The following is a 16,473-nucleotide window of genomic DNA, read 5'->3' on the forward strand; positions in this document are numbered from 1 at the left end:
ATAAATACTAAAATAAAAAATAAAAAATTTTAAAACAGTTTCAAAAAGTATTTTTAAATTATAAAAAGAAAATGGCAATTGTCAATAATAGCACCTTTTGAAGTTTATATCTCAAAAAGAACACTAGAAGGAGAAAGTCACAAAAATGACATTCATTAAAGGGTAAAATGTCCCTAATATCCTTGGTTTAAATTAAATAAACAAATAAAAATAAATAAAAATAAAAATAAAAAATAAAAAATAAAAATAAAAAAATAAAAAATAAAATTTTTTTTTATAGTTTCAGATTATATGTTTTCAGATTCGAAATTTTTATAATTTTTTTTTAAAAAAAAATTTTGAATTTTTTTTTATTTTTTTTTCAAATTTCTTTTTATAGTTTAAAAATAATTTTTGAAACTGTTTTATAAATTTTTATTTTTTATTTTAGTATTTATTTTTTATAAAATTTTAAACCTTAATTCCAAAACCCCACCCCCTTAACTCTAAACCCTAAGATTTGAATTAATTAACCCAAAGGGTATAAGTGTATATTTACCTCTTTAATGTAACCTATTTTTGTGACTTTGAGCCTTGAGTGCTATTTTGGAAACAAAAACTTGGTTTAGTGCTATCCTAGTCTTTTTCTCAAAAGAAAATTTGAAAAAAATAAAAAAAAAATTCAAAAAAAAAAATTATAAAAATTTCGAATCTGAAAACATATAATCTGAATCTATAAAAACAAATTCATTTTTTTATTTATTTTTGTTTGTTTATTTAATTTTAAACCAAGGGTATTAGGGATATTTTAACATTTAATGAATGTCATTTTTGTGACTTTCTCCTTCTAGTGCTATTTTTGAGACATAAACTTCAAAAGGTGATATTATTGACAATTGCTCATAAAATAATATTTAAACATTTAATTAATTACAAAATAAATAAATTATTAGTGCTAAATTAAATAACTTTGTTTTAACACGCTTACTTACTGCTAAACGAGAACAATATAGCTGCTTTTAATCTCGCTGCTTGGGATTTAATTAATCGTCAACACAAACTTAAATTTCGTGGGTCGTTCTAAGTCGTTTCCGCGTTAACTCCCATTTGTTGATCCCTTCTTCTTCTTCTTCGTCGTCGCATTGATTTGGTCCCTTGTTTTGTGTCATTAAGAACCCAATCTTCTTCTCTCTCATCGACTCCACTTCTTCTTCTTCGCTCCTCCAGGTATACCCCCGATCTGCTCTCTCTCAGTGCTCAATTTCAGATATCTACTTGTTTGATAGATCCTAGGGTTTTCGATTCTTCTCTCTGTTTCCACCCCCAACGACTTTTCCGATTGTTGTTGTTTCGATGCCTAGAGAATTAGAGAAGCTATCGATCGAATTTTTTTGTGAACAGTCCCGAGTTTTACTGCTGCTGTGTAGTTAAATTGTCCTGTAAGCTATTCTCTCATAAGTGGAATCATCGATGGATCTTTACATCTTCCTTATGGATTTATCCTAACTTGATGAACTTTAAAGCTTTGTTTTTTATTTATTTTACTTTTAGTCTCTTTGCTTAAAAGTGTAGATTCACCGCATCAATTCTGATTACTGCTTGATCTCTGCAGGAAGGAAGGTTTACTTTGAGAGACGAGACAATGTTTGGTTTGAGGAAATCTCCAGCAAAGCTTCCCAAGCACAACTCTGCTGATCCTGGCTTTCACAAATCCTCCAAGCCCAATCCTTTCGATTCTGATGATGAGCTGGACAACAACAACAGCAACAAACACACACTTAACCCTTCCAAGAGGACTTCCTCTGAGCCTTCTTTGGCTGACATGACCAACCCTTTTGACGGTGAGGAGAAAGTGTTTACTTCGTCATCCAAGCAGTCCTTGACTTCTAACTCCAGATACCAGTACAAGAACAACTTCCGCGACTCCGGAGGTGTTGAGAACCAGTCTGTTCAGGAGCTTGAGGGTTATGCTGTCTACAAGGCTGAAGAGACTACCAAATCTGTACAAGGCTGTCTCAAGGTGGCTGAAGATATAAGGTCTGATGCTACTAGGACTTTGGTCATGTTGCACGACCAGGGTGAGCAGATCACCAGGACGCACCATCAAGCTGTTGAAATTGATCATGATCTCAGTAGAGTAAGCTAGCTTCTTTTCTTTTTTTTTTAACATCTTTATTATTCCTTAGAATAAGAATGACTAGGTACTTAAATTATATGGCTTTTTTTATTTGCAGGGTGAGAAGCTTCTTGGTAGCCTTGGAGGTATGTTTTCAAAGACTTGGAAGCCGAAGAAGACTCGCACTATAAACGGTCCAGTCATTACTAGAGGTTTGTTTCTTGCTCATTGATTCCTCTATTCTATTTTTGCGTTTTTTCCTGATTGTGTGATTCCCTTTCTGTTAGATCACTCACCAACGAGAAGAATTAACCACTTAGAGAAAAGGGAGAAACTGGGACTGAACCCAGCACCAAAAGCACAATCAAGAAGCAGAGAACCGCTTCCTGAATCAGCTGATGCGTATCAGAGAGTGGAGGTTAGTACGACTTATATCTTCCCTCTCTTCATTTTTTTCCTCCTTTCATATGAGTTGCATGAACATCATGCAAATGCACAAGGAGGAGTGAATGAACATTGAAAGCCAGTTTCTTAAACATTTGTGGAACAAAAGTTTTGTCTCTTTCTCTGTAATCTTGCTAAATTTTATACTTGTTTATGACAGATGGAAAAAGCCAAGCAAGACGATGGGCTTTCAGATTTGAGTGATCTACTGGGAGAGCTAAAGAACATGGCAGTTGATATGGGAAGTGAAATCGAAAAGCAGAATAAAGGACTTGATCATCTTCAAGATGATGTTGACGAACTCAACTTCAGAGTCCAACAATCAAACCAACGTGGCCGCCGTTTACTTGGAAAGTAATGGACAGAGTTATATGCTCAAACCGGTACTCATTAGTCATTCAACTACTTCCTCCTTCGTTCCAGCTTCTTTGATCTTTGTTGCTTAAAACTCAAACCGGTACTTATCATTGTTATATACGTTTCTATGCTTGTATTTGATATTATCATGAAAAACCAAAAATCTTATTTTGCAAAACACAAACACTCTTGCTATTGTTTTTCTGTATCATACTGACAACATATGAATAGTGTGTTTAAATCCCAGAATTATATAGCCTTACAGAATCAGTGCTAAAGATGGACATAAGAGTACAAGAAAGTTGGGAACAATTCCATGAAATAACAGCAGAACTGTGTGAAGATTAATAAGAAAAATCACAAAGGAAAGAAACTCTTTATTCTCTTCACACTATCTCTGCTCTAATCCAATAACTCCCCCCAAAAACTACTGAACGTTGAGTTCCATGATGTTCTTGGTCTTGGGAGGATATGCCAAGTAAACCTTGAGAACCCTCTCTACAACCTCCAGCTGTTCTTTACCTTCAGCATAAACCTCATTCACCTTTGACTGATCAGTGAGGTTCCCGTTCATGCGGAAACCATCCAAGGTCCTTTGCTTTGTGTACTCCCTGATGTTGTAGTCAGGGTATTTACGTCCCGCTCGAAGCAGAGAACGACAGAGGCTGATCACTTGACATTTCGCTACCATTGCAAACAAACCCTGCTGCTTATATACCATAGAATCAGTATAAGAATAAACATTAACTAGGAACGCAGGCGAATTTAATTAGCAATGCCAAAGAGAAGTAGTCAAGATAACGGCTTAAAGTGGCATACTTTGAATCAAGAAGTTAAAAATTCTACAGAAAAATCTAACTAGTGATGAGATTCATCATCAGCAGCATTCAATTCCAGCTCTTCCAACATTATCAACAAACTCAGAACTTCAACAAAATCCACCAAAAGCAGTCTTTAAAACAACCAATTAGACAAGAACATCTTCCGAACCACATTTCACCAAAACCAATGCACAACAAAAGAGACAAGAGCAGCTGAATCACAAGAGGATCCGACCAAATTCACCAATAGTTCTACCAATTAACATAGAATTTGACGGATAAGTAACTTCAAACCCATATATACATTACCAGAATGAATACGCCGGAGGATAGTTAGTTCCCTCACGTCAACAAAACGAGCTAAGCAGATGAGATTTTGTGTTACTACATAGCCAAACCTAGTTTACCCGAAAGCAAACCGGGAAAATAATCTGAAAACCGGTTATAAAATGGGCCGATTTATTAAGGCCCGTTATATTGGGCCGATAGTGATAATAAGCCTTGTATGAGCTGGCGTGTTCGACGACACACAAATATAGTAAACAAAACTCATCTTCTCTGTTGTCTTCTTCTTCTTATAAAATTCGATTCGATCTGCGACGAGCAAACCCTTAGCGCAAACTCTTATAGATTCCTCAGAAAATCTGTAACTCCGAGCTTTGATTTCACCAGCTCTGTTTCCTCTCTCTCCATCCATCTCCTCGCTGGGTAAGGTACGAGCTCGATTCAGTTCACCTTTCATTGAAATTGATTTGCTTATTCGTCGTTGCTATTCATCATTGGATTCGTATGCCTTAGTTTTTGAAAAGTCTTTGATGCGTTGATTAGTTTCCATATTTGCGATTTCACTAAATTGTTTTTTTATTTATTTTTAACGTATTGTTGGCAGATCTTTAGAGCTCATATCGACTGCTGCTTTCTTGGCTGAGGAGAAATTAACGGTAAGGTTGAGTCTCGTCTCGATGTGGGAGGGACAGTAGGATGAAGATCCCTAATCATTAAGACTTTTTTTAATTCAAGAGTGATGCTCATCTTCTCTCCTCTGTCTATGGCTTTTACTGTCATCCTTCAAAAGCTTAGTGTCTTTGGTCCTGGTTTGAATCCCTCTCTCCCTTACTGCTTCGCCAATCACTCCCGTTAACTCTTCCTCCTTCACTTGTCTACACTCTTTGATATTGCTTTTGACATTCTTGAGTCAGATATACACCAAACAGGTCATGTAAATCTGAGTTAGTTCTTGAGGGAAGTCTTCTTTGACCTTCTACACCAAAACCCGCATCTTACTTTCAAAGCTAGTTTTACTTTACCTGAAGCTTAGACCCAAGAATGATCCAAGACCTGCCGGTTGCATTCTCGCTCCGGCGTAACTCCTTCAGACGCCGTTCCCCTAGATCAAACGTCGATGACAGGGGGTGGACTCCGCTCCACGTCAAAGCCAGGAAAGGCGATCTCAAATCCGTCAAACAGCTCCTCGACCAAGGGTTCGACGTGAACGCTCTAGCGTGGGGACCCAAATCAAAGGGAGTGACTCCGCTTCACCTTGCTGCTGAGGGAGGTCATATAGAAGTTATGGATCTGCTTCTCGAGCGTGGGGCTAACATCGATGCTAGAACATGGGGCTCTTGCGGGTGGACTCCTCTCCATGCTGCGGCGAAAGAGAGGAAGAGAGAAGCGGTGAAGTTTCTGGTGGAGAATGGGGCGTTTCTGCCGGATGACATAAGTGATACGAGGTTCAATCCGCCCGTGCATTACTGTCATGGACTGGAGTGGGCTTACGAGGAGATGGAGAAGCTTAAGAGCGAGTCTTCTTCTTCTTCATCTGGTGGAGACACATCTTGCAGTTCAGAGAACTGATCTTTGTTGCTGTCTTTTTTTGCTTTGATATTTCTCTTGTCAGAAATCAGAATGTTACGGTTTTGTCAGAACTCTGAAGAAATGTTATGGTTTGTGTTTGGTTTTGTATCTTCTGTATGTCAAAACTGCTACTGGTATGCCTTTGCATAATAAATCTTGTGTATGTCAACTTATGTTCGACAACGTAGCTAACTTTGGTTTAACGCTTGCTCTCGGTTAACCGGTTCTGGATTGAACAAATATGAGCACACTTCAAGTGTCACTTGTCTTGGTCTCATCTGAATTATGTTTCTACCACAAGGTTAATTAATTAGTGAGGCGAATGAATCTAATCATCTCTATTAACATAATCAACATAGGGGATGATTGGTAAGTGCCGTAGCTTTATATTTTTTGCTGTAGAATTTAATCTGTAGATTTATTTGCTGTAGCTTTCTTTGCTGTTGATTTCTAAAGCACTAATTTTTTGCTCTGGAAATAAAGCTCTCAACGGCTATATTTTGATTTTGCAGAGATTTTTTTGCTGTGAGTTTTTTAAGGAAAGCAAAGCTCGATTGGTTGAGATATATAGCTGTAGATTAAATTTTAGTTGTCCAGAGCATCTACAGCCCCAACCAATCATCCCCATAGAAACTAAATACAGTATAACTTCTTTAAATTAATACTCTATAAATTAATATACACTAAAAATCTCTATAAAATAATATAATTTTATAATAAATTGAGTTTTTAGCTCAATTAGTATATGATAAATTAATAAAAAAAAATGTAGTTTTGGTGTAATCCCAACATTACTAATTTATAGAGGTTTTATTATACAAAACTTTAAAATTGTGAGTCTAAATCTTAACAATTTACTGTGACCATTTGCTAATATTTATATTAACATTTTCCAACATGGTAGTGATTTTTATTCGTTGACAAATTAAAAGAAACCTGACGGGGTTGGTCCAAAACCAATATAAATCAAATCTGTTACAAACCCGGGTCGTTACCAGACCCGTCGGTGAGAAACGGGTTTGAAAACACGTATTCGGAAGAGAAGAAAAAAAATGTCTTTCCCTTTATAACATAGCTCGCCTCTTAGATCCGTTTTGTTCTCATTCACACTTGATTGAGCTGTCAAGCAAAAGAGAAACCATGGCTTCTCGGTGTGAGCTACTCCTGATCTGCGTCTTGTCTCTCCTCTTCGCTGTCTCTCACTCCAAGACGTTGAAGCGAGACGGTAACTCTGCTTCTTCCCACTCAATTCCTGGTTATGTATCTACGGATCGCCTCCATTGCTTGATTGTTTATAGCTCTCTCTTTAACAAATTTAGAAACTTTTTTTGTTGGGTTTCCTTTCTGATCTAAGCTGAGCTGAATTTTGGCAGAGTCATGTGTACAAACAGTGATTAGATCTGATAGTATCTTCTGTCTTATTAGCTCATGTGTTGGATCTTGTGCTACAGTGAAGGCTTTGAATGAAATCAAAGCATCTTTGGGATGGAGAGTGGTGTATTCATGGGTTGGTGATGATCCTTGTGGAGATGGAGACCTTCCTCCTTGGTCTGGTGTCACCTGCTCTACTCAAGGTGACTATAGGGTCGTCACTGAGTTGTAAGTTCCCAAGTTTCTCTTACTTTGTATGTCTTATTCTTCTTCTGGATATCAACCTGGTTTGCTTGATCTTTCTGATTTGCAGAGAGGTTTATGCGGTTTCGATTGTTGGACCCTTCCCCATTGCAGTTACGAACCTTCTGGATCTCACTAGACTGTAAGCTTCTCTTTTTGTGTGTGACATTAGAATAGATGTATGTTAGACATCTTTGAATGTCTATCTGCAAACGAGATAAAAGGTTAGAGCTTTTGATGTTTTGAGATGGTTGGATTGAAAAATGGTTTTTGATTTTTTTCAGGGATCTACATAACAACAAGCTCACTGGTCCAATCCCTCCCCAAATTGGACGCCTGAAACGGCTTAAAGTACTGTATGTTCCTTTTGCTCTTATATTCTTGTTGATTATCTGCCTTTTTATTTCTTTATCGTTCTGAGACCAAACTCGAGATAGTATCCAAGTTTCTTCCGGAACAAAGATTTGAATTTAAGGTCATCATATCATGCACAATGCTTATAAATACTTCACCCTAATCATCTACTCTCTTGTAACCAATAGAAACCTGAGGTGGAATAAACTGCAAGATGTGATTCCCCCTGAGATTGGGGAGCTCAAGAGACTAACGCATTTGTAAGTGTACCTCTTGTTTCTTGTTTAGCTTCTGGTGATTGTTCATTTGCCTCCAAAGGAAATCATCTTTTTTTTTTTGTAGGTACTTGAGCTTCAATAGTTTCAAGGGAGAAATTCCAAAGGAACTGGCTGCTCTTCCCGAACTTCGGTATCTGTATCTTCAAGAAAACCGTCTCATTGGTAGAATTCCTGCTGAACTGGGGACGCTTCAAAACCTCCGCCATCTGTAAACACCCAGCTCCCATCTTCTACGTACAGTTAGGGTCTTTTTTTTATCACTAATGAGATCTGGTTTTTGGTTATTTTTTTCAGAGATGCTGGTAATAATCATTTGGTGGGAACTATAAGGGAGCTCATCCGTTTTGATGGTAGTTTCCCATCTCTTCGCAACCTGTAAGCATCCCTTCACAATCTGCTCTTTTGCTTCTCTTTTCCAATTTTATATATATTCTATTATTATACACACTGCTTTTTTTTTTCTCTTTCTAAAATCTCTGATCATTTAGGTACTTGAACAATAACTATTTGAGTGGAGGAATCCCTGCGCAGCTATCGAATCTTACAAGCTTAGAGATTGTGTAAGCATCCTACACTGCACATTAAGAAACCGTAACTGGATATCTCTTAATCTTGGGTTACTTTATTATGTAGGTACCTGTCTTGCAACAAATTTATTGGAAACATTCCTTTTGCCATTGCTCATATTCCTAAGCTGACATTCCTGTAAGTTTTTATCTCCGTCTCAGATTTGCTTACAGTCCACATAAAATATGCATTCTCATTGGCTAATTATGAAACCAGGTATCTTGATCACAACCAATTCACTGGGAGAATCCCAGACGCATTCTATAAGCATCCATTCCTCAAAGAGATGTGAGTTCTCTCGCCCTACTCAATTCAAAACAATGAAACTCGGGAGTTATAAGAATTTGAACGAGTTTCTGATGACTGATGGTGCAGCAGACAAGTTTTAGGTTTTGCTTTCTTCAGTATTCATTCTGACAATAAAGAGACCTGTTTCAAATTTTCAGGTACATTGAAGGCAACATGTTCAAACAAGGCGTGAACCCAATTGGTACCCACAAAGTTCTTGAAGTTTCTGATGCTGATTTTGCTGTGTGATGACGAGGTAGAAGAATTCTAGGAGGCTGTAGAGAAAAATGTCTCAGACCTACCATAGAAAGATGGTGCCACTTTAGCTTTCTTCACTATTTGATGTTTTGTATGGTCTTGATCGTTGCAAATGAAAGAGAACATAGACTACAAGTGTTTTTCTTATTTTATATTGTATAGTTTAGTCACATTCCACTAATCTATATTTCTCCGTAATCAAATGATATGAAAGTAGATTGGAATAAACCCAGTTATCAACGTATTGTTGTCCAATAGCATGTGTATGCATGCAGTTGCGAAGGTATATCCACTTTTTGTTATTCAGATTTTCATTTTTACAAGTTACCAAAAGATCGTCATGGTCCTTCATGAACAAGCAGGAGCATCAAAGGTAGGCAACACAATGAACGAGATGGACAATGGATTGATATAAACAGGAGATTTCACTCCGTGGCGAACCGGCTCAAGCTTTGGGATATCTCCAGTGACCGTTGGTTCCAAAGGGTCACCATTCAACATCATTATCTTGCTCCTCAAGTCACCGTCTTTTGGACTCAAGTGATACTCTTCTCTGTTCAAATATCCATCAGAAGCTTTCTTTCCCACCCAAGAAACCTTGCTCTTGATTGTTTCCAAGAAAGATCTCCTCTTCGTAGATTCTGCTTGCAAAACCACCTTCACGCCATTGCTGACTCCTACTGTAAACGTCGTTTGCTTGCTCAGATTAATCAGAAGAATCGTTATCCCCGCCTGAGATGATAGCTTCCATGGTCACAAAACTAGAGGATCATTTATAGACAAGAGAGATAAAGATAATACACACACTCACTCTTCCTTTGGAACAATGAACGTAAGTCCGTAGATACTCTGACGCATTTGTCTGAACGCCAAGAACGCCTTTACCCATTAAACGATGCCAAAGAAGCGCACTGTAGTAATCTGGATTGGGAACAAACGTTTCCTTTTCGAGCAGCCCGTAGAAACCTCCAACCAAAGCTTGTCTGCAGTATACTTTAGTGTTGTGCATAGACGACATACCAAACTGATCTAGATACCTAACAAGGAACAGGTTTTGGTTAATCATTAAAGAAACTGAGAGAAAAGATTATGATTGTTTTATTACCAGAAGCTGTTAATGAATGTCTCAGAAACCTCCCGGCCACCGCTATTAAAAGCTCCTCCAGCTTCTCCAACCCAAGCAGAAGCCCAAGGTCCATGTTCTTGAATCGTTCTCTCAACGTTCTTGAATAGTCCCGTAACTGATCCGCTCAAGTACTTGGGATCTAGTATCCTACTCACAAGCTTTGGATCATTCCCTGCCAAAAAGATTCAATTCTAACTCAAACACTCATACTGTTTAGGAATGATGCTACAAAAGAGAATCTAATTAATGCAGACCTGGACCAAGGTTGTATATATGATGAGTCATGACATCAAGAACACCAGGTCCAGAGAGGCGAAAAAGCTCCGAGTACCATTTTTCTTCATAGAACCCTCCAGGAGCTAAGAGCAATGGCTTGGTCCGAGAACTCTTGTAAACGTTCTTGATTACATCTTTCAGGACTATCAAGTCGTTACCGTAAAGCTCTACACTTACACTTGCACCAATCCCGCTTCCACTAAGCTCATTACCTAGTCAAGACCAAATAAAGAGATTAAAAACAAATATTAAAAACCGGGTAGGAAGAGGCAGGAAAAGAGATATAAGTTGTACATACCAAACTCCCATGAGTCTATAGCGTAACCCTTTGAGACTGTATAGTTCATGAAATCTTGAGTGTTGGTGTGATCCCACTCCCCTCCCCATGCATTTCCTCTGAGTTTCTTTCTCCCGTATAACGCATTCAAACCGAAAGTCACAATAGCCCTGTAGAACTAGTGTTAAGATCATTGAGGATATATTATCCGAAATCCAAAAACCGACCGGGAACCAAACTAAAAAACGAAACCTGACTAAAATTTACAAAAACCTGAACGGTTCCTATTCTTTATCCGTAAAACGAACATGTATGGGAATATCCAAAATATAATTTATTTACGTAGAACTATTAATTTTAAAAATACCTATATATAGTTTATAAATAAAAATTATTCAAAAATGAATTAGAATGTTTTCGGGTTTAATTCAGGTTTTTGGATTTTTGTCGGTTTTTTTTGGCTTAAAACCCAAATCAAATCTGAATTTTTTCTAATTTGGTTATGTTTCCGATTTTATAAAAAATAGAAACTTGATCCAAAATTGATATTCCCCAAACTAATCCGATCCAAAAATGATATTTTCTTAAACGGGTCCCAAACACTCCAACCGAATAACTCAAAACCCGAATAATCCGATCCGACCCTGCAAACCCGAATGCCCAGCGCTAATTGAGGATTAAGTCAAAGAACAGCTATACTAGTAAGGCTTGTTTACGTACCCGGTTGCGTGGAAGAAACGGTTAAGTTCGTCCCAACGTTCCATATACAAACATCCTTCAGAGAACCCGAACAAGCCATCGTCAGTCTTTTTGAACTGAGTGCAAGGAGTCTTCAAGTCTCCTACGTCGTAGACCACTTGGTCTTGCAAGGAGCCACCTATTCTTATCCTCAGCGTCTTAAAAGCTAGACAACAATCGAGATGTTTCAGCATAAAGTATGTTGGTATGCGAATATGGTTTGTGATTAGAAGTTGCACAAACCTTGAATAGCTTTAGCAAGAAGAGGAGAAGACAAGTTCTGAAATCATTTTGAAAACATTAAGATGAAAGTAAGAGAAGGTACGTGGTCAAAGCTCAAAGGTGTTTTTTATATTACCAAGTTGATGAGTGACGCGTAGCCCCAAGGACACTGATCATAGTTGCATTTTTCAGGTGGCCACCAATCAAGTGTTGCGCAGACAAAGTTCTCATCGATCTCAGCGATTTGACGTGTACCGTCTATTACTATAGTGGTTTGTTCCATGTTGGTAGCAAAAGTAACACCAAGTAGAAGTAGACAACTCAAGAACACAAGTAAACAAACGTTGTAGCTCATTTTTAGGTTTGTTTGTGACGCACGTCTCGATCGGTTGATCTGAGAGTAAGAAAACATAAAACATATAAGTGAAAATTTTCAGAGAGACCAAGAAGAGGTCAGTTGATGAACTGAGAACTCTTGCAACAAATATCAAGAAAAGGGAAAATACAATACAGAGGAAGAAGGGGAACAGAACTCACTCTTGCTTATCAGAACAAGCAAATGATTACAGAGGAAACTGAATTTTAAATAAGAAAATTTCTCTACAGATAAACCTTAAAATGAAAAAAAATAAAAAACTGGTGGCTTGTTCAACTGGTATAGCAGACTATTCTTAAGAAAAAAAAACAATTCAAAATTTGATCAAAAAAAAAAACAATTCAAAATTTTAGTTGAAAAGTAAACCATATTATTTGTTTATGAAATTTGTATGTGGATATTTTAATTTACGATATTTTGGTGAACTTTACAAGTTTCATTATTTGGGTATATTTCAAAGCAATTATATCTAAATTACAATTAAAACATAGCTATACTTTTTTAATTAGATGTAGGATGATTGGTCAAACATGTTTCCAGAGACGCAAGCACAAGAGCATTAGTTGACTTTTGGGTCAAAAATAGAAAAAGTTACATCCCGAGTAATTTTTTTCAGCGTGGGTGGAAGGAGTCATGCATTATATAATTCAAAATGCAAGTTGGTCTCAGTGACGAAGATGGCGACAGTCAATTCAAACTCCACCAGGTAATGTTTAGTCTAATATTTCTTATATGGTTAGTTCATAATATACATGTAGTTAACTCTAATCAACTTGAGCTTCAAGAGAGATGATTGATATGAAGCAAATATCAGAAGAGAAACTGACCTGAGAAGAAGAATCACGCATCCATAGTTGTAAGTCGTGTCTGAATCGCAAGCAGAGAGCAGATGTTCGTTTTGTTCTTGGCGTCGACAACACTTCTTTCAAAGTCTTGTCATAATCTTGAATTTCATCGCCTCTTCTCTCTCTTTATTGTTTGTCTTTGTCATAAAGCGTGCTCAAACTACTTTAACCGAATATTAGCGTACCGAAATGATTTAAGAGCATCTCCAACGTAAAATTTTATTGTTTCCTCTAACACGGAGTAAAAGTGAAAATGAAGTAAAATTGCTCCAACCTACTCTATTTTCCACTCTATAAAGGAGTGATGAATAAACAAAAAATAGATTATTCCATTCATGAAGTAAATTTTATTATGGAAGGAAATATGAAGTTGGGTTAGAGCATTCATTACTCTATATTCACTTTTATTCTATTTTAGAGAAAAAAATGGAGTAGAGATGAAGATGCCCTAGAAACAGAAAAAATTGTAAATTAAGGAGTTAGAATTTGAAAGTTTATTTGGAATTTTCATTTGAAAATTTTCAACTGATAATTTAACAAGATTTCAAAATTTTCTAATTTTGAAGAAGTTGAAAATTGTACCATAATTGTTTTTGTACCACATTTTTTAATGATTTTATCACTTTTGTTAAATGTTGAGATCTCGTAATTGTTTCATCTCGTAATGTAGACTAGGTGACCGGCCCGCACCCTGTGCGGACATAAGAACATGATCGGTCCGCACCCTATGTTCTCTCTCGGTCCGTACCTCACGAGAGGGAACACAGTAACGTCAGTATGAAGAGGCAAATATTGTGTGTATGTATAATTGCAACGTCACAAAATATTTTATGTGTTTACGAAGATACTTTCATTCAAAAAATGGAATAAATAGTGTATAGTTTTAGAAGTAACAGATTTTATATTATCATTAATTAGAATTGTATTGTATATGTTTCGTAATTCTTTATTTTAAGTGAATAATATTATTTTTCCATAAATAATAAACAAACATTTATGTAGACATATTAAAAGAAAATATAATAAAAATCAAAATATTATCCATAAATAATATAAATTATAAAGTACATTTCTCGATAAAGAAAGCAAATTCAATTAGAAACTTGCAAAAAATTAAATAAATTTTGTAAGCAATTTGACGGGTTAACATTATTTGATAGATTTATAAATTTCTAAATTTTATTGAAAATGAAATAATATTAAATTGACATACCGTCATCGGTCTCCTAACTCATCACAACCCATCTAGCAAATACAAAAAATAAATAATTGCAACAGTTTATTCATTTTAAAATTTGTATTTGAAAAAAAAAGTAGATTCAAATTACGTACCGTGACTATAAAATATTCTGAATAACTTGTTTGTAGACAACTTCAATATTTTTGTCTGCGGTTTCCCTTCTTTACCAGTTATTAGGATTTTTAATTCAGATCTCGACTTAACTCTTGAAAGTGAAACTTTGCCTTGCATTTTGTAAGTATTTTATAAATTATTTTAAAATTATGATAAATTTATTCTTTAAACAACGATAAATAATTTAAAAATAATTTTAATAAACATTTTTGGATTTTGTAATATTTAAAATAGTTATTATATAATTATATTCGAACATAATTCATCAAGTAGAGTATAAAACTATTATTATTATCTTATATAAAATTTCGTTCATTGTATTTTATAGTTTATAAATATTAAAAGTAATAAATAAAACATTATTAATCTTTCTATAATACTTCCAAGGTAAAGTGGTGGCAGAGTCGATTCATCAAGTAGCATATAATACTTCCAAGGCAAAGTGGGTGGCAGAGTCGATGAAAGATGAGGAGCCTTTGCGTCTAAACACATTTTTCTTAGCACACAAGCAGCATCGTCGTAATACCTTAATAGTATGAGAGGAGAGATTTGTGAATAATACTTTAAAGAATGAAAAGAAAATGTTTGTATTTTAAGACCTTGGGTGTCTCGTATATATATACAGTCGATTTATTTCTCAAATTAATGACGCACAATATTTTGCACAATAAATAATGAAATCGTTTAAAGAAAAGAAATTAAATGTGTATTGTCAAAAAAGGATTTGCATATGATATGATTTTAACTTGCGCACGTAATCCATATTAGAAAGGTAAGTTATTAAAAACAAACAACCTAATTAGAAACATTAAAATATTTTGTAAGCAATGTAATAAATATGATATCAACATGCGCAAGTTTACCGTTTGAATAATAAGGAAAGTTTTTAATATTTGTCTTAATTCTAAATCTTGCCCAATGGTAAACTAAATCGATAATATTTAATGATTTCAACTTGCGCAAGTAATCCATATTGTGAATAAGTGATTTGCATATTTAATGACTTCAACTTGCGCAAGTAATCTATATTAGAAAGATAAGTTATTAAAAACAAATTTTGTCAATAAGTTATTTGCATATTTAATGATTTTAACTTGCACAAGTAATCCATATTAGAAAGGTAAGTTATTAAAAACAAACAACCTAATTAGTAGAGGTGGGCACTTTACCCGATATCCGAAGTAGCATCCGAACCCGATCCGAAAATGCATGTCAAGTTTTTTATTTAAAAAAATAACAAAAAATTACATCCAATTTTTTTTTTAAAAATAACTAAATTAATGCATTTTTAGTTTTAATTTGTTATGTCTAAATCTATTAACCATTTAATCTATTAAAAATAAAAAATTAGTTAACTGAAAGTTATATTTTTAAATATAAGAAACTTGAGAAATGAAAATTTTAATTTTTTTTTCAAAATCTAAATATCCGAACCCGATCTGAAATAACCGAATCCGAACTAAAAATACCCGAACTGATCCGAAGTACAGAAATACCCGAACGGGTTCTACACCTCTATACCGAAATACTCGAAAATCCAAAATACCCGACCTGAACCCGAACGGGTACCCGAATGCCTACCCTACTAATTAGAAACATTATAATATTTTTTAAGCAAATGTAATTAATATGATATCAACATGCGCCAGTTTACTGTTTGAATAATAAGGAAAGTTTTTAATATTTGTCTTAGTTCTAAATCTTACCCAATGATAAACTAAATCGATAATTATTATCTCCTAGCTATATACAGGCTTAACGAAATCAACAATATTTTTGGGCTTGTCTACATAAGCGATTGATTAAAATAAATGAAAAATAAAATTCAAAAAAATCGACCAATAGAATTATAACAATTTTTCTGAGAAGCTCTATATTAATGCTATGTCAGCAAAAATCACTAAAGTGACTTCGCTTTTAATATATAAGAGGATTGTATATGTGTCGTAATTCTTTATTTAGGTGAATAGTATTATTTTTCCATAAATAATAAACAAACATTTATGTAGACTTATTAAAAGAAAATATAAAAAAATCAAAATATTATCCATAAATAATATAAATTATGAAGTATATTTCTCGATAAAGAAAACAAATTCAATTAGAAACGTGCAGAAAATTAAATAAATTTTGTAAGCAATTTGACAGGTTAACATTATTTGATAGATTTATAAATTTCTAAATTTTATTGAACATGAAATAATATTAAATTGACATACCGTCATCGGTCTCTTAACTCATCACAACCCATCTGGCAAATACAAAAAAATAAATAATTGTAACAGTTTATATATTTTAAAATTTGTATTTGAAAAAAAGTAGATTAAAA

At 34.9% G+C, this 16,473-nt stretch overlaps 5 protein-coding genes across 9 annotated transcripts; 3 read left to right on the forward strand and 2 right to left on the reverse strand.

Annotated features, from left to right (window-relative positions):
• The first annotated feature begins 958 nt into the window (after nucleotides 1-958).
• Nucleotides 959-3,074, forward strand: LOC106439935 (SNAP25 homologous protein SNAP33-like). 2 transcript variants are annotated; one of them, XM_013881487.3, is made up of 5 exons: nucleotides 959-1,206; nucleotides 1,592-2,116; nucleotides 2,214-2,307; nucleotides 2,383-2,513; nucleotides 2,700-3,074. In XM_013881487.3, exons 2-5 carry the CDS (start codon nucleotides 1,622-1,624, stop codon nucleotides 2,895-2,897), a joined length of 918 nt encoding a protein of 305 aa, XP_013736941.1. In that variant the 5' UTR covers nucleotides 959-1,206; nucleotides 1,592-1,621; the 3' UTR covers nucleotides 2,898-3,074. The 2 variants fall into 2 exon arrangements, with proteins under 2 accessions (XP_013736941.1, XP_048632661.1); XM_048776704.1 differs by lacking the exon at nucleotides 959-1,206 and adding an exon at nucleotides 1,208-1,418.
• On the reverse strand, nucleotides 3,040-4,130 carry LOC106439938 (LYR motif-containing protein 4B-like). Of its 3 annotated transcripts, none has more exons than XM_013881490.3 (2): nucleotides 4,027-4,130; nucleotides 3,040-3,602 (listed from the first exon to the last, which is right to left on the reverse strand). In XM_013881490.3, exon 2 carries the CDS (start codon nucleotides 3,585-3,587, stop codon nucleotides 3,324-3,326), a length of 264 nt encoding a protein of 87 aa, XP_013736944.1. In that variant the 5' UTR covers nucleotides 3,588-3,602; nucleotides 4,027-4,130; the 3' UTR covers nucleotides 3,040-3,323. The 3 variants fall into 3 exon arrangements, with proteins under 3 accessions (XP_013736944.1, XP_013736945.1, XP_048632662.1); XM_013881491.3 differs by having other exon boundaries at nucleotides 3,040-3,599; nucleotides 4,027-4,108; XM_048776705.1 differs by having other exon boundaries at nucleotides 3,040-3,605; nucleotides 4,027-4,097.
• A 104-nt stretch (nucleotides 4,131-4,234) lies between these two features.
• Nucleotides 4,235-5,740, forward strand: LOC106439937 (phytochrome-interacting ankyrin-repeat protein 2). Of its 2 annotated transcripts, none has more exons than XM_013881488.3 (2): nucleotides 4,235-4,430; nucleotides 4,607-5,740. In XM_013881488.3, the coding sequence occupies exon 2, from the start codon at nucleotides 5,044-5,046 to the stop codon at nucleotides 5,569-5,571; it is 528 nt and encodes a 175-aa protein (XP_013736942.1). In that variant the 5' UTR covers nucleotides 4,235-4,430; nucleotides 4,607-5,043; the 3' UTR covers nucleotides 5,572-5,740. The 2 variants fall into 2 exon arrangements, with proteins under 2 accessions (XP_013736942.1, XP_013736943.1); XM_013881489.3 differs by having other exon boundaries at nucleotides 4,286-4,425.
• An 806-nt stretch (nucleotides 5,741-6,546) lies between these two features.
• LOC106439934 (probable leucine-rich repeat receptor-like protein kinase At1g35710) lies at nucleotides 6,547-9,172 on the forward strand. The gene is made up of 11 exons (XM_013881486.3): nucleotides 6,547-6,796; nucleotides 7,023-7,170; nucleotides 7,256-7,327; nucleotides 7,470-7,541; nucleotides 7,728-7,799; nucleotides 7,882-8,025; nucleotides 8,112-8,192; nucleotides 8,306-8,377; nucleotides 8,451-8,522; nucleotides 8,601-8,672; nucleotides 8,831-9,172. The coding sequence occupies exons 1-11, from the start codon at nucleotides 6,712-6,714 to the stop codon at nucleotides 8,919-8,921; spliced, it is 981 nt and encodes a 326-aa protein (XP_013736940.1). The 5' UTR covers nucleotides 6,547-6,711; the 3' UTR covers nucleotides 8,922-9,172.
• A 33-nt stretch (nucleotides 9,173-9,205) lies between these two features.
• Nucleotides 9,206-13,157, reverse strand: LOC106442442 (heparanase-like protein 2). Its single transcript, XM_048776703.1, has 9 exons — nucleotides 12,773-13,157; nucleotides 11,706-11,963; nucleotides 11,591-11,627; nucleotides 11,330-11,513; nucleotides 10,631-10,779; nucleotides 10,311-10,544; nucleotides 10,036-10,228; nucleotides 9,742-9,967; nucleotides 9,206-9,662 (listed from the first exon to the last, which is right to left on the reverse strand). The coding sequence occupies exons 1-9, from the start codon at nucleotides 12,791-12,793 to the stop codon at nucleotides 9,279-9,281; spliced, it is 1,686 nt and encodes a 561-aa protein (XP_048632660.1). The 5' UTR covers nucleotides 12,794-13,157; the 3' UTR covers nucleotides 9,206-9,278.
• Nucleotides 13,158-16,473: the final 3,316 nt, after the last annotated feature.

This window comes from Brassica napus, chromosome A3, assembly GCF_020379485.1.
Source record: "Brassica napus cultivar Da-Ae chromosome A3, Da-Ae, whole genome shotgun sequence".
In the NCBI taxonomy this organism is placed as follows: domain Eukaryota; kingdom Viridiplantae; phylum Streptophyta; class Magnoliopsida; order Brassicales; family Brassicaceae; genus Brassica; species Brassica napus.